The sequence below is a fragment of the Martes martes genome, assembly GCF_963455335.1.
Source record: "Martes martes genome assembly, chromosome: 6".
Classification (NCBI taxonomy): domain Eukaryota; kingdom Metazoa; phylum Chordata; class Mammalia; order Carnivora; family Mustelidae; genus Martes; species Martes martes.
The window spans coordinates 129,529,978-129,552,411 of record NC_137893.1 but is presented as its reverse complement, the minus strand read 5'-3'; the positions used below and the strand labels follow the sequence as shown (position 1 = coordinate 129,552,411).

Genomic DNA, 22,434 nt, shown 5'->3' with positions numbered 1-22,434 from the left:
AGCCGCTACGACATGACAGATGAGACACTGCTAGAGTGGCATGAGCTCCAAAAAGCCACAAACTACCTACCCCCTCTGCAGGGACTTTAGGGACCTTTCATAATGACCCACTTCGGAAGCTACAGAGCCGTGAAGTAAATGGGCAGGAAAGAATGTCATTGCATGAAAAGCCTATGGGGCTGGAATTTGAAGCATGCTTTTTCCCAAAGGAACTTCCACATCAAGTAATCAGTATTCTCTCTGTTTTCCGTTCGGCGACGGTACCTCCAGCTCCTTGATCTGGTCCAGTAGGCGCTGCAGGGGCATGTTCTTGTCACAGGGGTACTTCTTTCTGATGGAGTCCTGAAGGCCTTTCAGGTAGGCTTCAGTCGACTGGGCCTCTTCAAAGAACTGTTGAAGATAAGCATGACAGTCGTTAAGCATCTGCCTTCGGCTCAGGTCATGATCCCAGGGTCCTGGGATCGAGCCCCGCCTAAGGCTCCCTGCTCATCGGGAAGCCTGCTTCTCCCTCTCCCACGCCCCCTGCTTGCGTTCCCTCTCTCGCTGTCTCTCTCAGTCAAATAAATAAAATCTTGAGAAAAATAAAGATGATAAATAAAGATGAGCATGATCGCGTGCTCATGAAAAGGCACTCAGTAAGCAGCAGCGTCTAGTATTTTCCTGGTATTTCCAGGTCAAGGACTACCTTTCTGGGGTCGAGTTAACAGGTGGCTAAAGAAACGGTATTAAGTCATGGGACAGTAAGAGACATCTGAGCGACGGGTGCCTGGGTCACCAATCTACACTCCTCTAAACTGAAAGTCAATAAGTGGTATTTGTAAAATATTTCGAAGGTTGTTTTTGGTGCTTTTACAAAATATATTCCAAAACATAAGGTATTAGGACCTAAACGGCAATTAAATTACAACTAAGCATAAAAACCTGAAAGTAGGGGCGTCTGGGTGGCTCAGTGGGTTAAAGCCTCTGCTCAGGTCATGATCCCAGAGTCCTGGGATCGAGCCCCACATCAGGCTCTCTGCTCAGCAGGGAGCCTTCTTCCCCCCGACCCCGCCCCGCTGCTCTCTCGGCCTGCCTCTCTGCCTACTTGTGATCTCTGTCAAATAAATAAGTAAAATCTTTAAAACAAACAAACAAACAAACAAAACCTGAAAGTAGGCAGCATTTTCTTTGAGGTGAACATCAATGCACTTGGTGATCTGAAGAATCCAGCTCCACTGAGTCTGAAGAGTATCCATATAGGCCTGAAGCAAGAAAACATCCGCCATCATATCACCGCTCAGGCATATAAAGACATCGTCCTTTCACAGGTATGTGACCCCCCCAGTGAAAGGTACAGAACATTTCTTTATCGAATATCCACTCAAGCAAACGTTTTTCTAAAGAGTGAAAACAGAATTTCCCAACAGGGAACTCATGGTATGGTAGTGATTCAACTTAAAAACCAGTTGTAGCAAATAGATACCATTAGGAGTATTGGTCAAAATACTCACTCGAACGGCATAGCTACTGACCAATCAGAATTAAAGCAGACACTAGAGACAGAACTGTCCCAGGGCTGCTCCAGGGCACCCTGTCCTTATACTGCTGCTAGATGATGGGCACGTCCGAGGAGCCCGTTCAGAGGGCTCAAGGGTCTTAAGGCAGTGACTCTCACCAACTGATAGGAAAACACTTTGTTTTGTTCTTTAACAACCAGTATGGCCATACCAGTTGATGTCATACCAGCTAATGTCAGCCTTGAGCACAGCCCACAGATGGCAGCCTCTGCAGGGCAGAGGTCAGCAAGTCACAGCCCCAGGGCCACATCTGGCCCACTGCCTGCATTTATAAATAAAGTTTTATTGGAACGCAGCCATGCTCCTTCACTTACATATTGTTATGGTTGCTTTCATACTATAATGACAGAGTCACATAATTTCAACAGAAACCAAATGGTCTGCAAACCTAAAACGTGTATTATTTGGTCCTTCCCAGAAAAGCTTGCCAACCACCAGTCTAGGGTGTTGATCCCAAAATATACAAAATAAACTCGTCATGGCTTTATGACAGATAAAAATCATTCATCTAGATAGTCTTTACCAAAAGTTCCCTTTTTTTTCTCTAGTAAAAAAATATAAATCACATGAAGCCTACCTCAATTTTGTCTGAAGCCGGATGCTGATTGAGGACAAGCTGGTCACTTTCTTGTTTAAGCTTATTGAGCTCTTTTTCTTTAACCTCCAGTTGGCTCATGCGTATCTGTAAATGAGAGAAAAACCGACCCTTCAGAGCAAGTCACCATTAGCCTTCCAGCATTTCTGCCATATTCAAGAGAAGTTAGAACTCAAAACTGCACTGTGGAAATGAACAGCTCAAAGAATTGTGTTATGGTTTCCTCCAGAATCATACCATTTTTAAGACCAAAAAGAATCTCTGAGGTCATCCAGTACCTGGCAGAGGACACACTGGTGACATTTCTTGGCCAGATCCACACAGGTAAAGGAGGTAAAGGACAGTGACAAGTAACGCAGGCATTTTCTAATTCTAGGTTTCAATCCCCCATCCTACTGTGCTACCCACACTCTGGGATATCAGAATGCCTGATGACCCTCTCTACGGGCTTCTGGGATGTTAAGCAATGCACCGCCTCTCTAGAGTCCCTGGAAAGCTTCCAGAAAGGAATGGTTCTCCACGACCACTTCAGCAGAGGCTGGATTCCAATTAGCTGATTAAGTTCATCCCCATCCATCCCCAGGCAAGAGCCTCACGTATACTGCCGGGAGGGGCGAGCTTACAGAGAAGGCCTCCTGCTTCTGGGCAATGTTGGTGTTGCGGTCGCTCCAGTCGTACAGAAGCTCCTCCTCCTCGCAGTCATTGATCCACATGATCTCTCGGGACGTGGCCTGGATGATGTTCTGCAGCTGCCGCAGGTGATCCATCCTCTCGAAGGACGCTTTCTGCACGGGAAGTTCAAAAGCAGCGTTAGGGTAACAGCAGGCATGTTAATGGGGTTCTCTGCAGATTCCAGAGATTGGTCTGTGTGGTCCCTTTTGCCAAAAAATAATTCATTAATCAATGAATCAATCAATTAAATCACATGAACCAATAAAATGTTCAGTGACCCCCGAGTATGTAAAAAAGACCCATCCAAACTTATGACAAACAAGGGAGCAATTTTAGATTATTGGAAGAGCCTAATTCAGAAGGATCTTGACCCAGACACTGAGGTTTGGGTTCAATAATTATTTTCAGATTACAAAGGGGAAATTCGAATCTTAAAAAGATAAATCAAGTTTTCCTGCCCTCTTCCGCACCCCCAAAATTCAAGGGACTGTCAGCCACAGCCAGACCTAATAGGACACTTGTGTCACTGCTAGCTACACTATTTAAAAAGGATCACCACCAGGGCACCTGGGTGGCTGTGTCAGTTGAGCGTCCCACTCCTGATTTCAGCTGGGGTCATGATCTCGGGGTCCTGGGATCAAGTCCCACGTCAGGCTCTGCACTCAGCAGGGAATCCGCCTGAGACTTCTCTCTCTCTCCCTCTCCCCCTGCCTTTCCCCTGACTCACACTTGCTCTGTCTCTGTCTCTCTCTCTCTCAAAAAATAAACAAATCTTTAAAATCAATCAATAAATACAAAGGATCACTACCACAAGGAAATACTGAAAAGGTGAAGGTGACACAAATAGGTAAAAAAAAAAAAAAAAGAAAAAAAGACAACAGCTCTTCTTCTTACCAGACCAGTGAATTGATTTCTACTTTGTCATAAAATGGTCATGATGGTCTAAGAAACCCCTCTCTGGGGAAAACAAGCCTTATTTTTGCTTATACTTCAAAAAAAGGCTGCAAGTCACACGTGGAAAAGCTTTATTTCTTTAACTCTAAGTACTTAAAATAGGAGCTATCTACGTGACTCTCAACTTATGATAGAACAGCACCCGGTACTGTTTTCAGAAAAAAAAAAAAAAAGTCTTCTAACACTCACTTCTAAAGGAAACCGGCCAGGAGACCTGGAAGTAGCATCTCCAGGCCCCGCGCGTGTACTCCCAGAGACTCCCCCGGCCGTCAGGTTCCTCTCGCCCAGGCGGGCTCCATTTTAATGGAACGGAACCAGACTGAACACAGAGACTTCAGAAGTAAGTCAGCTTACCAGCAGGTTTTCATACTCCTCCTCCAACTGGTAGATGGCAGATTTCTCACGCTAGAAGACGACAAAACAGCGAGTAATTATTTAATGCCCCTTGTGGGTGTGTATACCAAGAGCAGCCCTTCTGAACCTCCCTTTTGTCAGATAATGACTTCAGATCACTCGGTAGAAAGAAGTGTTTGCTCTACAGAAACTTTTACCCACAGGGACGTTTTCCCAGTTGGACTTGAAGGCAACCCTCTCCCCGCACTGGCCTGGTGGTACCATCTCCACAAAGTAAAGGGCTGATCACTGTCACTTGAGGACTCACTTGTTTAAAAATGTTAAGTTTGACAATCTAAATTAGAACTCCCTAGATCTTAGAGAAAAGAGGGAGAAATCTGGTCAGAGACTTAGGGGGACAAAAGTAAGGGGAGAAAAAAAGGCAGTACAAGTGAGGATGAGTATCTCTGGTCCAAGTAAAAAAAAAAAAAAAAAAAAAAAGAGGGATTTAAAAGCATGGAGATCTGGGTGGGAACCAGGCACTAAAAACCAGGTGATTATAAAATCTCAAAAAAAAAGGGGGGGGGGGCGCCTGGGTGGCTCATTCGGTTAAGACACTGCCTTCGGCTCAGGTCATGATCCCAGGGTCCTAGGGTCGAGTCCCGCAGCGGGCTCCTTGCTTGGCAGGGAGCCTACTTCTCTCTCTGCCTCTGCCTGCCACTCTGCCTGCTTGTGCACTCTCTCTCTGGGACAAATAAATAAATAAATAAATTCTTTTTAAAAAATAATAAAAAAAAATAAAAACCAGGTGATTATTTCATGATGCAATTCTTGACCTAGCTTCAAGGAAGAGTGACGGTAAGAGACACGAAGGAAAGGATTTGCCAAGCCCACAAAACTCTACAATTGCTGTGCTCTATTTGAAGAGATGCTCTGCTTGCTGAAAACAACAAACAAAAAACCCCACCATTCCCCCCACCTCAAAAACACTCATCTACAAACTATGCACAAAACCACGTGGGTACGCCCTTTGCCTTTTGCTTAGGTCTTCCTTAAGAGTTAACACAATCTCTACTAGGTCTACCCGAGTCCACTTCCCCATTTATGAAATGGGATTTTTAGAAATTTTCAGTCCATTGGGGGAGAAATCGTAGGCTAATGTCTCAGCCAACAATGCCCAGGATTGAGAAACGACACAATGCTTCGGTATGCTTTTCCAAGACTCGACAACTGAAACATCTCCAAGTACCAGGTCGGCTTTGATCTTGTCCAGCTGCCAGCGGTAGTCCCCAATGGCGTTGTGGATGCTCCTGTGGCTGTCGATGTGCTGCTCCACGGAGGCCAAGTCTACACCCCAGGCCACCATGTCCATCTCCGCCTGCCGGGGGAAAGAGAGCGTGCCTTCATGCCCAATGTTTTGCGTCCAACTCACCCTACCCCCCGCATCAGGGGTCCGAGCACCAAGGGACATACATAACTTCCATTCCGATAAAACTGAAGATGTATACATTCAGTATTTTCGAAACAAAAAAAAAAATTGTGTAAAGGTTTGGAACTCACAAGCAGAGAATGGGGCTGGCCCAATACTTCCCCCAACTTGTTGAACTCCAGCTCAACATGGCTGAGGAGAGATGATGGGGGAACGAGATTCCTGAAAGCTACATCATGTCCTCTGAGGGGGGAAAACAAAAAATCTACCTGTGTACAAGTGGGGTGTGCATGTGTATGTGTGTGTAATAGGTGCGCATATCTACGTATGACACATTAGAAATTACTGACAGAAGTTTCTATACACAGTCATTTTCAACCGTGAGATAGTTCATTAAGCTCAGTCATGTACTATGTCCCAGCTAAACAACCTACCTAAACGTATTTTACATTGTTTATTCCTTTAATTTGTTTTGATCCCTGTAATTGTCAACTCTTTAAATTCAGTGTTTACCATCATCTTTCAGGATACCGAACTCTCTATAGCCCATTTCAAAGAGAAGTTGCTACAGAGCATACTCAAAGCTCATTTCAATTAACGTTGGCAATATTAAGATGGTGGGTGTATGTGAGCTCTTTAAAAAACTAAATCTGACTCCCTTTCCAATTTGAGTCTCCCCTACTTTGAATTTAAACACCCCATAATAAGAATCAAGCGTTCTGTTCCACAAGCCTATCAGCTCATCTGTCTTTTGCATGAGCTCATGTAAATTTCCAAATCACCTGTGTCATCTCTTAGACATGCCAAGGGCAAACATTCCAGTCTGGTATTGCAGCAAGAACATAACACACATTGTTCTAAGCCACATCCATGTCCTAATACACTTGGCAAGCCTTCAGAGAGGGGAGCCATTTCAGCCAGAGTGCCGAGAGTTACCTAGGACTTTGACCTTTCTCCTCCTCGGCTCACTGGGGCTTTAAAGCAGAAACAGGTGAGGGCACTTGGAAAGTTAATGAGATGACCAGGCTCCCGTGCCCACCCCTCATTACCAGCCAGGGGTGCAGTATCTGACCCGTCCATCAGCAGAAGCACAAATCAGGGAAACAAAACAAAAGCCTGGCACAGGAGATGTGTGACTGCCTACTGATCATGGCGAGGGACACTGCTCCCTTATCAGCTGGCCCGGCCTGCCAGGCCTGCAGCTCAGTCCCTCGGGGGAGTGAGAAAGAATGCGGGCTATGCTTGGGGGAAGAAGGATAAGAGGGAAAGGGCCCCAGAGGATCCCAGAGCAAACGGGCAGGAAGGGATCGAACAATTTTTAGTTCCCTTGAAACCCTGGAGGCCAGCTGATCTGAAGTGCTTCACTCATGAATTGCACCTATTAAAAAAACACTCCCCTACCTGACACAAAACCGAGTCCACGAGAGGATGCCATTTCCCAAAACTTAAAAAATGCTGAGCCTCCGCAACAAGGGAGTGTCACGAAGCTACACCCAACATGCATGCAGAAAATGACCAATTATGAGCTGTCCTTTCATGTAACTGTCATACTGACTAAGAAGAAATTAAGGGATTGGATGTTTCCTAAGTAATTTGGTGCAAAGGTGGTCTCACCTAACATCACTTACGATGTAGTTCAAGCCCCATCAGCTCTGCCAAGCCTTCTTTTCAGGGCTCCCTTCCTTCCCCAGGGACTGGAGCATCACCCCTCCCCCAGCCCTGTCTGGGCGGGATTTTATTACAGCTCAAACAGCAGTTAACCCCACATGCTCTGGACAGAAACGTGGCGTGTGGGTGTCCATGTTTTCGTCAATAGTATCTACTTTCAGAATTTCTGAACACTCACTTTCTGGTATGGTGCCAATACATATAGAGAGTTCTAGAAATGTGTGTTCAAAGATCAAAAGGGAATCTGAAAACTAGGACTCTAGTCAGGTTTCTGGGATTACAACGGACTTTTCTCTTCTAGAAGCCCCTACCTTCTGTGATAGTGCCGCACCGTCTTTATAACACGGAGGGGGAAAGCTTAACTAACTGAATGAATGAATGTGTAGACTCATAAACCCACTTAGGAAAGAACACATCCCCCAAAATCTCGAGTGGCTGAGAAACTTTAGAACCGCCGCTCAACTGGGCCGATGACGAACAGTAAGACCAATGCTTCTTACGACCATGACCTCGGGGCACCACAAACGATGTCTGTCCGATTAATCAACCTAACACATCCCCCTTCTCCAGAGAAGGGTGGCTCCTCGGCAGGTGGTTTTCATGATACAATTCCCAGCGACGAGATTATGGCGTATTTCTAATGCCACCTGTTCATTAAAGGGCCTAATGACCACATAAAACAACAAAACAATCATTAGCAGGGGAAACACTTTGTAGAAACTGCCGTGGCGGGGAAAGGCTCAGCATAGACTCCGGTCGCCATTATTTCTCTCCCCTCCCACACCCGTGCCGAAAGGGTTGCCCAAGAACAACCGACACCTCAAAAATATAAGGGAAGCAACCGATGAGCCCAAACCAGAATATCTGGTTTTACCGTTTCCAGCTCTCGGATTTACCATTTTAAATGCACCTCCACAACGTGTTTTTTTAAGTACCTATCACTAACACAAATGAGGTCACTTACCATTCACATAGAACAATCAATAGAACAATGAGTTTTTTTGGCGCATAAAGGCCAACACATTTTCAGGTTGTGAATCGTAAGAGCTAGACATTCAAAATCTACTAATTAAATTATACCTGTTAAGTGTTACCTGTGCGAGAAGTTTTGACCAGAAAACCAGGAGGCTCCTTCCCCAAGCCACAGGAGAGGGGAAAAAAAAAGTCTGAAGTTTTATTTATTTCAAAATAGAAGCCTTCAATTTAAATTGTACACAAGGCAGGGCACCTGGGTGGCTCAGTCGGTTGAGCATCCGACTCTTGATTTTGGTTCAGGTCATGATCTCAGGGTTGTGAGGTAGAGCCCCACACTGGGCTCCATACTGAGCATGGAGCCTGCTTAGGATTCTCAATCTCTCTCTCCCTCTCCTTTTATCCATCTATCCCTCCCCTAATTGCTCGTGAGTGCACACCACTCTCTCTCTCTAAAAAATAAAAAATTACAAATAAATTATATATGAGGAAACTACAGAAAATACCAGGTTTCCGCTGCCGGCTGAAATCCCAGACCACTCTGTGGCCAGACCGCAGGGGCTGAGCCTGCCACGTTCTATACCTCTGACCCACTCAGGCTCGGAACATTCGAGGACCAACCTCATCAGGAAGGTGCTTACCCTCTGCTGCCTCATCCACCCCAGACATTCGCTGGTGAGGCGCTTGGTGAATTCATCCCAGCCAGAGCCACTCTGACAGGTGTACCCTCCACCACCCTTGGAGCTGGCCCTCCGGACTCGAGGGGCGCTGATGGCTTTATAAAGGGCTCGCATTTGCTCCTGGAGCTGCAGCAGTCTGAAAAGAAAGGGAAACAATCACACTGTTGCAGGAAAACTGCCTATGAGCCCATGTTCTAGGCAAATGTCCCCCTTTCTGAGTCTCCTTCGTTGCCAGGATGGAGGTCGCAAATGTTGGATTTGGCGAATTCTTTACCACCTGACTCGAATCGCAATCTCGTATAAAAACCTCACTCTTGCGATGCTCAGAGCCTGAGACGTCACAGAAAGTGTAGCTGACTTTGCCTAACCTGGCAGCACCCTCTGCTTTCCCCCTAAATTTCACCCTGGGAATTTGCCTCGTATCCTGGGCCCCAGGTACCATGACAACAAAATCAAGACTCCCCGTTTCTGCTTTAAACTGCTTTTCCAACTCTACGAGTCTCATTTTTGTACACATGAAACTAAGCTTGACTTGGTATTGGGCCCTTGAAAGTCAAATGCTGTGCCAAAGGCCGTTGTGGCTCTCCAGATGGAGGTCCAGCGAACAGCGCGTAACAAACTCAACCCTTCAGCACAAGCCCGCTCCTTTGGGCGGGTCTGCCTGATTCTCTTCATGGCAGCCACATAAGATGGAGGCAGTGAGTGCCGAACATTTGTCCACAGTAGCTACGGAACAGCGAGCGAGGCGAGCCCTCCCCCTAGAACAGCTGTGCTCCCTTCAAGGGAGGACCTGGGCCACGGGATCAAGCAAAAATGAGTATGTGACATTCTTCTTCGAGAGGCCTGTCTGCATTTGGGCTCTGGGGTAAAGGCGATACCTCTTCTGATAAGCATCACACGGCTGGCCCATCTGTCGCATCTCTCTGATCAAGCTATCGGTAATTTCCATCTGATCATTGGCCTGGGCGAAACACTCATCCAGTTCTCTGCTCCGAGCCAGCTGTATCCCATCTCCATACTTCAGCTCCTAGAGGAAAGAATTCACATGAAGGAAACATGTGGAGAGACTGCTTCACGGGTGTTCACACTAGAGCGGAAAATGCTGGAGAGAGAAGATTCACTTGTGTTAATGGCAGCGAAAGCTTCTGCTGTGAACTTAACAAACAGTGTGAGTTTCCATTTTGCATGTGACTGCAAAGAATTCCTGCCTGGAAATTACCTTATTAATTTGAGAGAGGTGGGTAAAAAGAGGAGGATTCATGAAGCAAAATTTGTGGACCGTATTTTAAATTTTTACTAGGCTTTTAAAAGTGTATTTATGGAACAGTGACCTTTCCCTTTCTTCAATGTGTTAAATGCTATCTTTCCTATTTACAAAGAACATTCAGCCAATGGGAATTTCACTGGGGTAAGAACACAGTACTATTATGCTAGATAAGGTCTTTTACACACGAACTGCGATTTTCCTCCGTCTTATGGGAACAAAGCTTTTCCGTTCTTAAAAAGGAAGCTATCGGGGCGCCTGGGTGGCTCAGTGGGTTGAAGCCTCTGCCTTCAGCTCAGGTCGTGATTTCAGGGTCCTGGGATCGAGCCCCGCATCGGGCTCTCTGCTCAGCAGGGAGCCTGCCTCCCCCTCTCTCTCTGCCTGCCTCTCTGCCTACTTGTGATCTCTCTCTGTCAACTAAATAAATAAAATCTTTAAAATAGAAAAAAAGGAAGCTGTCTAATTCATTGTCTTGGGCCAATCAATCTCCTGCTTCTGATGACACATGACCCTTATGTGAGATGTCACCTTTGGGGGAGCTGGGTGATGGGCTCACGAGAGTGCTCTGTACTATTTTTACAACTTCTTGTGAGGCTATCATTATTTTCAAATTAAAAATTGTTTTAGAAAAGGAAACCATCCTCTTTTCCCATGCAAAAGCCTGCTGCCACAGGGCCATATAGGAGCTTTCCCTAGAATTTTACATTTGCTGCTTTAATGGGGCTTCAGCCAAATGAACCTTCTTTCTCTTAACAGAAATGGTAGCAAACACACTACATTTCCCTGACGTTATTACACTTCCGTGCACATAAGTAAAAATACACTGAGAACATGATGCCATGTAAATTTTCGAAACCACATGGAAAGCGTTTCCATAGCCACTACACCTTGTGTCCAGGTGTGGGGCGTGCACGTGTTCAGTGTGAGTCGCCGGGGTCTCCCATTTTGCTCTAGGTAAAGGAATCACGACTCTGTGAGAAGGAGTGCGTTGCAAATCAGAGACTTGAAACGACCCGAACTAGAATGAAGCTCGTTTGCCGAGTCCCAAATATCCTTTTACACGGACTAAAGTGAAGTTATTTTTTTTAACTGGGTGAAATAGACCAGAATCCACCCCAAATCTCCAAAATTGAGAAATCAGAACATTAAGATATTCTCCAAACAGAACCTTGCAAATTCACTTGGTTAAAATCCCTCTTTATATTTATTTAACAGGGGTACTTTGTGATGGGCCAGATCCTCAGTCCACATCGGGGAGGTTGGAACTCAGTCCCTTCGTGGGGACGTGCAATAAATCAGGGGAGGGAGAGAGAAGGGCCTAGGGCCCCACCATTCTCTAGTCTAGTTTTAGCAAATTCGAATGCTAGCTACAGTGTTTCAAAATAAAAACTTGACACATACAACATCACAGCGTCCAGGATTTCTAAGCCTATTTCAATGAGAACCTAAGCTAACATCCAAAAATACTGAGAGGTTTTCGTAAATGCTACCATTTTCCTCAATTTTCAATTGCATTTTCTTTTTTTCCCTTTTTCTTTCTTTCTTTCTTCCTTCCTTTCTCTCTCTTTTTCCTTCCTTCCTTCCTTCCTTTCTTTCTGTTTCTCAAACAGAATTGTTCTCACAATGTGGTAATTTTTCCTAAAGAAAAAAACTGACTTCTTAAATTGATGGTGTACAACACAAACCCGCGATATACACAAGTCAGGCTGCATTTCTAGGAAGAGAAAGCTCTACAATAATCACACAAATAATAATAAATGAGGAGTTGTTGCAAAGCCAAAAGGGTGGCCATCTGTGTAAACATTTGCTGGGGGAAATCCTGGGTGAGCACTGGTTTCCATTGTTAAACCAGCATCACCACTAGGTTAAGAAGATACACACCCCTCTCTAGTCCGTTTAGAAAAAGATAATCTCTAAACCCTAAATATGCGAAGGAGGGTCGTGAGTGAGGAAGCACAGGTCAGGAGAATAAGGCGACGCTAACGGGGAACAAAGCGAGATGTGGCCAACAGAGCGGGACAAGCAAGCTTACCGGCTGCACGATCAGCTCTGCCCGCATCAGGCAGTCTGAGCAGTTCTGGAGAAGCTCCTGGATGGTGTTCTGGTTCTGGTGCCTGGACATCGTCCCGGTTTGACTGATGAAGCAAACACAAAAAGCAGGCATGAATTTTTTTTTTCCTGTTTCAGAATAATTTCAAACTTTCAGAAAAGCTGCAAAAATGCAACAAAAACACTCCTGTAGACACTTCACCCAGAAATGCTAACTTGTTTCCTGTATCCCCCTCTTCCCTCTCTGTAGGTGTATTTACCTATCGATACCCATGCTTGTCTGAACCACCTGAAGATCGTCATAAGCTTTTACGCCAAAATATTCCAGCATAAGTTTCCTAAGAATAAAGACTCTCTATTACATAACCACGGTACAATTACCGAAATCAGGACATTCAAAACTGAATATGATTTGCTAATCTATAGAACATTTTTCAATTTTACTAATTAGCCTAATAATTACTAAAGTTTTTTTTTTCCAGGTCTAAGATCCAACCCAGAAATAGTCCCTTGAGTTGTAAAAACACATTTCTAGCAGCTTATCTATCACCTTTCCCGCTTCATCCCCCAATAATCCACAATGAGGATTATCTGCACAAGCCCCTCCAAGGAAGACCTCAACAGATCAGACCCAGAGCATGAAAGTTTCACTGGCCAGTCTGGCTGAGGAAAACAGGTAGAGGCATGAGACGAGCTCATTCTAAAAAAGTATTTTCTGCAATCACAATGAGACAATAATGATAAAGAAATACGGTGTCGGGAAAGTGAAGGGAAATGTAAACAACTCTAATACAAAAACAAGCCACTTTTCCTTTCAAGATGGCCCTAAGGAATATTTTTCTCTACAAGGACAATCACCCAAACGTACCTCTCAAATGAAACACTCTTTTTTAAAGATTTTGTTTGAGACAGAGTGAGAGAGAGAATGAGCTGGGGAGAGGGGACAGAAGGAGAGGGAGAAGCAGACTCCCTGCTGAGCAGGGAGCCTGACCTGGGGCTTGATCCCAGGACCCCAGGATCATGATCTGAGCCAAAGGCAGGTGCTTAATGAAGAAAGCCACCCAGATGTGTCCCCAAAACACTTTTCTGGTAGATGCATGGCAGAAATCTTAAAAGAAAGGTGGTGATGTAGATGTACCGTATTTTAAAGAAAGAGACTCCAGGAATGTAAAGTGTTCCAGATAGAAGTCAAAAGAACAAGGTATGATAAAAGCAGTCTTGCTCCGTCATTTGCCAGGATACTCTAAACCATGGCACAGCCTTCTATAGCTTAGTTTAAGAGAGATTTAAAGCATGTTGAATTATGGTTTAATGTTCAGGAAAAGGCCTCCCAAATGCGTTGCAAGAAGCCTGAGTCCCTCTCAGGGCCCCGGAGGCACCCAGGCCCCTTGGCCAGGGCCGGCCTACACCTGCAGAAAAAACCGTTCCACACCTGTTTGATGCATTCGCTTTCTCCTACAGGTGTGTGTACCTGAGGGGGGGAGGGGGTGTCTGTGTGTGCTGTAAAGAAAGATTTTCACTGTTTAATAAAGGGGGGGGTGTAAAACCAAGACTATACTATTATGCACAGATGGGGTAAAATTGTAAGAAATTTCTCCCAGGGCACCGGATTCTGCATCTGTTCACACTGGGGAAGCCCTGACTTTCCTGCCACTTCTTTGCAAGCAAAGCTCCTACAAGCCAGCACTAGCTGATGTATGTGGGTGAGGACCCAAGCTCTCCCTGGGAACCACTCCCGGATGATGACACCACTTGTCCAGGCAGGCCCAGGCAGAGCGCAGCCCGGACGGCCCACCCATCACAACCAGCACGCCCCACCCCTCACCCCCCATGATTGCAGCCTTCTCTTCCTTCCAAGCTAAATGATACAGGAAATCTGGCACATTACGTCGCTGAGATGTAAACAGGACTCCATCAGTTGTCAAAACTTGTGCAAAATTCCAATCGCCTTAGAATCACAGGAAAGACATTCAAGAGACGAAGGGGAAAAAATTGGGAAATACAGAAAGCTCATTTAGAACCCTAGGATGGGAACGGAATCAGGAAGGCCCTGTGTAATTATCTTTGTTTTCTTTCTTGAACGGGGATGAGAGCACCTTTGTTTGGAAGCATTTTCAGCAATCCTGTTCACAGAGTGATTCCCACAAAGAAAGCCAGTCCCCAGCATACAAATGAAAGGGCTATCTCTTCGGGCGATGGAAAGTCAGAGTCCCTTAAAAGACATAATAACTTTTGCTGTTTTAAAAAGTATCACAAACTGGGTGAAGGGTCCAGGAAAATTCTCTAGTAGCTTTGCAACTTTTCTGTAAACGTGAAATCATTCCAAAATAAAAATGCATTTAAAAAAAAGAGAGAGAGAGAAAGGCAGGGAGGCCAACTCAGCTGCGAATGAAGGGACCACAGTGTACATACGAGTCTTTTGAAGGGTGAGTTTATGACACTCAATTCTAAGTTCACTTGACAAAATATAAAACTCACCAGCTTCTTCAAAACCAATTATTAGTTACATGACACAGAAATAAACTGTATCCAGCAAAAAGGGAGGTGAGGAAGTTATATGTTGGCTTAAAATACTGATGGACTTTCTACATTTTTTTGGTTCCCTCCTACTTTTAGAAGACATTTGTCTGAAGAGCAGTGGACATCTCTATAAATTAAGACGCTATCTTCACTGCTTCCTCTCCCCTGCATACATCTGAACTTAAACTAAAAACAAAACAAAAAAAACCCAGGTAACTTCATGCTGCTGCTAATTCTCAAAAAAAAGTCTTCGCACTTCGCTAAAGGACCTGCCTATGTTCACCACACATGCCCTAGATATCCACTAAAACCCCATATGTGTCACTTGGCCATTAAGTAAATAGATTGACAACTATACAGCAAGAGAAATGCACAAAAATCTAATCTTTTTAAGGATCAACAAAAAAGGAGAAGCTAAGTGTTAGAACAACGTAATGGAGAATCTTTGGCCTTGCTGTTTGTCTATAGGACAAATATGACCTAATTAACCAAGTTCCATCTGACACACTACTCCTCAAGACTTTGCCTTGCCTGGCTCTTAAAGCAAGATCTACACATCCCCTCTTTAATCTGTTAAGACTCTCACTTCGGTTCCAGGTGTGGCCCAGAACCACCTTCGGAAAGAGAGCTCTGTGAGAAAGGGAACTGGGTGTATGCTTTTTCCCATAGGTCAGTCTGTCAACATGAGACAAAGGGAGGGAGACTCGGGCCCACTGAGGTTTGGTGACTGGGGAAAAGAGAATCCACTTTCCTGTTCCGTTTGAGGGTCTCTGGCCCAAGGGAGGATCCCCGTAGAAATGGATCTACTGAAATCAAGGAGGAAGGGCGGGCGAAAGGATTGTGACTCCTGGAGTCAGTCTGGCATCAGGCCCCTGACCTTGTGCGGTGCAGGATTCTTCAGCAGGAGAGCCGGGAGGGCTGGCTTCGGGGAACATGTGTGTTTTTTTTACAGTTGTGTGCCATTCACAACTTTTTGAGTCAAATCATATTTTGTATAGATCACATAACAATTCTGGAACTTTTTTTTTCTTTTAATATCAGAAATGTCTAGACCTGGGTTTTCTCATCTGTTAGACAAGATGATACCTAAGATTTCTTTAGTCCACTCTTCTGTAATTCTGTTTCATGAAACTACCAAATGAACTCCCTCCTACCGAGAATATTATAAAAGTCTGTTCTGTCTCATGGCAGGGAATTTTCCTCTTCAGTTCATCCAGGGATTGAGAAAATGTATAATTCTACCATAGGTGGAAAAATAATTTTTAAATAAATGTAGTTATTTAACAAGCATGGAAAGATTTTAAAAATCCCTGGCCTCAAAGAACTTTTCAGTATGGGTATGTATAGGTGTTGGGGTGCAGAGATATTAAACCATGGTGGGAATTGAATTAACAAGCTCAAAGTTCACATTTTAAATCCCATTTCAGTGACTCAGTGACATGGAAGATGAAAGATGTCATGTGAAAAAAAAAAGAAAGACCCATAAGAAAACAAAATTCACTTGGGTCAGATCAATCAAAAAATACTGAGTTCTAAACTAAAATCAATAGCTGTCCTTGAAAAAATAATATTTGTCCTCAACTTTTCTGAAATTCTGGTTTTTATCTTCAAACTTATAAAGGCAAACGATTCATATGACAAAGAACCTGCCTACACAAACACTTTAAAAAAAAATTTCATTCTGAAACTTGTTTAAACAAGTAGTGGTTCAAACAGTTTACATAAAGATCCCTTCAACAATGGCTAAACGGAAAATGTGTTCTGGATTTTAATCCAAGTTTTAGGGACAAAGCACACAAATATGTGAACAATATTAGACAGTTATCTTTTATTTTACTACTGACAAATAACATTATTTTCTTAAAAAAAAATAAGACTTCAGAATTAGCTGTTTTAAGACATTAGGTTCACACTGCCAAGAATACTATAGGAAAAAAAACACAAGACAAATATTTTGAACAGAGGCATGTAGCATTACAAGGTAATTTTTTTTTAATATTTACTTTTTGTTTTTAAAAGTCATTTTATAATATCTACACTGTTCATTACACACGTGGCCCAGGCCAATGAATTCTGCATTTCTTTTTGTGGATACACTTTCTCTCCTATAGGATTGATTCCTTCTCTTCTCCCTTCCTCCCTCTCTCTCTCTGCCACCATCTTTATCTCTTGCCTTTCTTTTGTTCATTCCATCAACCTAGGGTCCTGATCAAGTACCAGAAATGGCATTTTATGTCTCTTTATATATTCAGGTTTGAAGAAGAGTGGCCTTAGAAAAGCTCCATAAATACTGGTTGGAAATTACAATTGTGCGATGCATTAATACTGATCTTAAAGCTTATTTGCTTAGCTCTTTATAATTTTCAAAGCATTTTAACATGTACTATTTTGAGTTTCTTTCAAGTATCTTGAAAGAGGAAAAAGTGATCTTTTTACTTTTTCACGGAAGGACGGTATCATACCTCCAAGACACATCAAACACGCTACGCAGCCGAAATGTCATGTGTCCATCCTTTGGAAGTCACAGACCAAATGCCACCTGCCTGGAGCTCTTGCGTTCCCACCTCTGCCCTTGTTCTGCACTAGTTATTACACACCTGTCTACCCCAGTCCTGGAGAGCAAAGTCCCATATCTTAGTCACCCTTGACTCCTCCATGCACCTAACAACCTCGTTTTGCACACAGAATGTAGTTAATGCATGTTTGTTTGGTTTAGTAACGAAGAAGAAAAACAAAGGTAAATAAAAGACTGATCCAAGGATATGACCACCATCTCCTTACCCTGATTGCCAAATCCAAGTCAGGTAGTGCACCTGCCCTGTCCCCTACCCCCCATTCCCACCCCAACGATGTGCAAAAAGGGTTTTTTCCTATAAATTTTAGAAACGGGGTCTTCTCCAAGCCTTCATTTTGTCCTCACCCAGGAGCTCTGGAAACCGTCTGTAATAAAATCTCCACTTCCTTTCCGTTTTATTATTCTCACACTGCTTTCAGCGGATTGGAGCATTGTGGGGCGAGGAGATGACATACCATTAACTTCATGAACACTCTGAGGTCGGTAGACCAAGAGTCCATTCCCCGCCCAGCCACTTCTGCTTGTACACCCTGTGACTCTGAGCAAATGACTTAACTCGAGGTGCCTGGAGTTTCTTCTGCCTCTGTAATACACAGGAACACAACCGCCTCCTGGGCTCGATGGGATTCTTAAGGGGAACCAGGAAGGTCGGCAACGTCCCGCACAAACCCAGTCCTCTCTGCAGCTGCTGCTGGGATAGGATTCTGAGATTTCAGTTTTACCTTGCATTTTGTGTTTTTGTCTCAGTGCGTAATCCTGAGGTTTGCCCAAGGATATTTTGCACCAATTGGGATAAGGTGAGAAGCAAAAAAGAAAAACAACACAAAACAAAAACCAAACCAAACAAAAACATGAAAAAGAAGAAATGGATTAGGTATTAAATATGAGGCATTTCACAGATTCCCAAAATTATCACAAGACCTGAAATAAAAAGTTTGAGATGATTCAAAGAGAGTGACACATTTTAACAGCACAAAACTTACTAAAGGGACAAGAAAATTCAGAAAAAGATGCCCTCTTTTCCTTCATTAAGTGGGGATGACACATGAATATTTGGTCCTTACAAACTTAATGTCATAAGAATTTCTATTTTGAATTATTCCCCTATGAGAAACCTCCCATTCATTCTGAGGGGAAAAAAAAAAATCATTTACAGGTTATCTGGTTATTCCTCACGAAGTCAGCTCCTTTTCAACTTTTTTCAGGTGCCAGATGAAGCAAGGGATGTTATGTTTGCTCGTCGAAAAAATTTCATTCCAGGGGCACCTGGCTGGCTCAACTGGAAGAGCATGCCACTCTTGATCGTGGGGTTGTGAGTTCGAGCCCCATGTTGGGTACAGAGATTACTAAATAAATAAACTTTAGAAAACAAATAAATAAAAAATTGTCAATGTGATTCCAAGCAAGAACCTAAAATCTATTTGCTAAAGCATCGTCAATTTCATGAAATGTGGATTTCACCTTCATGAGGTCCTCCCAGGTCCTGGACCCATCCAGTGCCAGGTGCAGGCGATAAGATATAAATGGTTGGGCTGTGCTAACATTTTTCCAGGATGTCGCCCCAAAGGAGAGGCTCACTGAGACTTGGGGTCTGTGGGGCGGTGCCTTCAATATCAGAACCACACCTACTGTTTCCCATCGAGTGCAGGACAGAGAAAGAGAAAAGGGAAGGGTGGGGCCGGGCCGTAAGCAGCATGGCCTCCAGACTGAAGCACGCCTTCTAGAACCTCCTCATCTGGAAAGACTGGTTGGCTGAGGGTTGAGCTGGACTCCCCAAGTCACACCCAAGCCCGCCTTTGCTCCACCCTAGGTAGTCAGCTCTGAGCCATCAGGGCCATCAGCAGGTTTTTTTCTCTTTCCCAAGATATTTCAGTCACCTGAACTACAATGAAATTATGCCCATATTTAGAGGACAAAGTTAACTGCCGTTGAAAGCTGTTCTGTAGGGCCGACCAACACGAGTTGGCTGAAGGCAGCATCACACCGTGTTTCTTCCTAAGCAGATGGAAACCCTACCAGAGTAATAACAAAAGAATACAATGGCTGTGAAATAAATATTTCACAGGAACGCAACAGGTTAAAGCATTTTAGCTAGAAGAGTTTTCAAGTACAAAAGATGAATTCTAATAGCCAAGGTTTTTGATCGTTTCTTGACCCTCTGTGGTATCCTGGATTCAAATGCAGCTCAACCACTCACTAGCTGTGTGACCTGGGCCATGTCACAAAGTCACTACTTGAACCTCAGTTTACTATCTGTATAATGGGAACCTTCTGATAATGGACAGAAGATACCTGGCACATCACAGGTGTCTCCCGGGCGACAGTAACTATTATTAACCACTGATCTGATACTTTTATAAAAGATGGAACTTACTCAAAGTTAATAACCATGTCAGCGTTATCTGCTCTCGATTAAGCTAAACTGAATCTTACTTTGCAATCGCTTCCCAGAAAAATATTTAGAAGATCCCTGCTGTGAGTCACTGGACTCCAAGCCTGTTTTCTCAGACTCTCCCTGGCTTCTCGCATCCAGCTCTCAGTGGCCACCGCCACTCCACCCGGACGCAACCACTTTCCTAGCTCACGGTCAGGCCACCACCCTCAATCAGACTTTCATCACCTCTCTCCTTCACTGCCTGATGGTTTCCTTAAGCCACCTTCCTCCATACCCAGCACAAAGCTACACAGAAACCATCCTACAGCTCACTAGGACAGAGTGAGTTCTCTGCTCCTTCAGTGGAGGGCACTACCCCTTGGCTTCTGTGAAAACCTGCAACGGGAGGCACCTGGGTGGCTCAGTCATTGGGCATCTGCCTTTGGCTCAGGTCATGATCCCAGGGTCCTGGGATCAAGCCCCACATTGGGCTCTCTACTCCCCGACGAGCCTGCTTCTCCCTCTCCCACTCCCCCTGCTTGTGTTCCCTCTCTCACTGTGTCTGTCAAATAAATTAATAAAATCTTTTAAAAAAAAAAGAAAACCTGCAATGGCTCCCCTCTGCCTATGCACATTCCCCACCATGGAGTCAAGGTGTCCCAAGGGCTGGTCCCAACCTGCCCTTCCTCCTTGATGTCTTACAGCTTCCCACTCAGAAACCAGACTGCTCTACAGGCCTTGAATGTGCTCCTGGTCGCCTCCCAGATTTTTCTCGTGCTCCTCTCTCCCCCTGGAATGTTCTTTGCCCATGCATCCTGACCTGCTGAAACACTCCCAGGTCTAATTCAGCATCACTTTCTTTATAAAATCTCACTAGTGCCTCCACTACAGATGTTATCTTTAGGAAGCCTTGGAATCACTGATACTCTCCTGTCCATTATCCTTCTGTATTACGGTGCTTATTTTCCTTTAAAGAGCTCTATTTCTTTCAAGAAGTCTTTGTCATGGGAACAACAACAAAAAAAAAAGCCTTTGTATTTTCACCTTTGACTCTCCTTGACACCTAACACTCACCACATATTCCATATTTACTGAATGAATGAATGAATGAATGGAACTGAGATACTTCCGTTGTTTAAGTAAAGGACTGTCCAGTCTACTACAAAAGATACATGGTCTAAAGGCACAGGCTGACAGGAGGGCAGAGGGGAGTAGCCTTGAATTCCCCAGCCAACTTCGCCATGAGTGGACTTGGGGATTTAGGGCAAGTCTTACTCTACTGGTCTCCAAAATGGAAGAGGCCTCTGTACACCTTTGCACTCTCCCCAGCCTTAAAATTCAATGCAAATGGACCTGTGCATCTCTCGCTAAGGAAGAGGCTTCTTTTTAAAAGACAGTTTATTTTTTATTTAATTAATTAATTTATTTGACAGGCAGAGAGGCAGGCGGGGGGGGGGGGTGTGGAGAAGCAGGCTCCCTGCTGAGCAGAGAGCCCCATGCGATGCTGGGCTTGATCCCAGAATCCTGGGATCATGACCTGAACCGAAGGCAGAGGCTTTAACCCACTGAGCCACCCAGGTGCCCCTAAAAGATAGTTTAAAACAAACTTTGTATCAAGTAAGGTTCACATGTATTTGGCTTTGAAATCACGAGTTCTGGAGAAAAGTAAGCATTAACTTTATGACCACATATTTCTGAAGCTTAATCACCATATTTGGCTTTTAATCCTCCAATAATAACCACACTTTGATCAGTGAAATATACAACTGTGGGACTTTGTTGCTTGGCCTCCAAATTTCACTACAGATTTGTCATTTCTTTTAACCACAGAAACAAGGCTGGGGTAGATCTGCCTAAACTGAATGGCATATTAGTATAACATCCTATACAACCAAAATCCACAGTTTAAATTTTCAAAAATATACCTTTTACATCATCAAGCGCATAACATTTACCGAACTTTCAAACACTGAGTAAAGAAAAACAAATGAAAGTAGTTTTGATTCCATTCAGCCTACAATAAAGAAAACACAAAAGACGGGTGGGCAGGGAAGGAGGGAGAACCACAAATGAGATAAAATACTATCTTAAGAACTGACAAGTGTTCTTAATATAAAGCACAGAAGCAGGAAGATGTTTTAAAGTCATCTTAGAAAGAAAAAGGAGATTTAGGCTCTTTACATACTCAAATTAGTTTACTTAGGGAAAGGTTAGATACAAACACCAATTCTTTAAAATCGCGATTATTTAAAAAAATAATCACTCAGACAATAAAGTGGCAGTTTAAATAGACAAGCTTAAATTCAACCAATAGCTTCCATGCCACGTTTTGTGCCTTAAAAAGAAACAAAAACCTTTATTTAGAAAGACTTTGGGGGCAGAAAAGCACTTAGTGAATTCTTAATCCTCCTTCATTTGGGGGCAGTCGGGTCAGAGATGAAATCCTACTTCTACAAAGTACATGCTCTGGGACAAGAAGTCCCTCCGCGCAAAACCATTAAAAACACCAGAAAAAAGGTGTCGGGGCAAGTCCTTTCTCTCTTCAGTCAGTTCTCCTTATTTTTAAGATCCACAAGTCAGCAGTTGCTGGGAGTGTGTGTGTGTGTGTGTGTGTGTGTGTGTGTGTGTGCGCGCGCGCGCGCGCGCCCGCAAGCTAATTCTCATTCCAGAGGGGTCAGCTGCACCATAGGCTGGCCAGGCGTGCTGGGAGAATCTCCATTACTGGATCAAGAAAGAAGGGCCCCACGCTGACTCCAGCCCCCAAGCAAGACGCCCCGCTGCGGGTGGTGGTGG

At 44.1% G+C, this 22,434-nt stretch overlaps 1 protein-coding gene across 2 annotated transcripts in view; it reads right to left on the bottom strand.

Moving 5' to 3' along the window:
- The window catches only part of DSP (desmoplakin), a 44,842-nt gene that overhangs the window by 19,713 nt on the left and 2,695 nt on the right, over window positions 1–22,434 (bottom strand). For both annotated transcript variants that reach the window (XM_080805241.1, XM_080805242.1), the window contains exons 2-10: window positions 12,156–12,258; window positions 9,738–9,886; window positions 8,821–8,995; window positions 5,360–5,488; window positions 4,132–4,182; window positions 2,775–2,936; window positions 2,134–2,238; window positions 1,146–1,241; window positions 265–390 (exon numbers count right to left, since the gene is read on the bottom strand). In XM_080805241.1, the coding sequence (XP_080661367.1) occupies window positions 265–390; window positions 1,146–1,241; window positions 2,134–2,238; window positions 2,775–2,936; window positions 4,132–4,182; window positions 5,360–5,488; window positions 8,821–8,995; window positions 9,738–9,886; window positions 12,156–12,258 (1,096 nt within the window). The remainder of the gene's footprint in view (window positions 1–264; window positions 391–1,145; window positions 1,242–2,133; window positions 2,239–2,774; window positions 2,937–4,131; window positions 4,183–5,359; window positions 5,489–8,820; window positions 8,996–9,737; window positions 9,887–12,155; window positions 12,259–22,434) is intronic.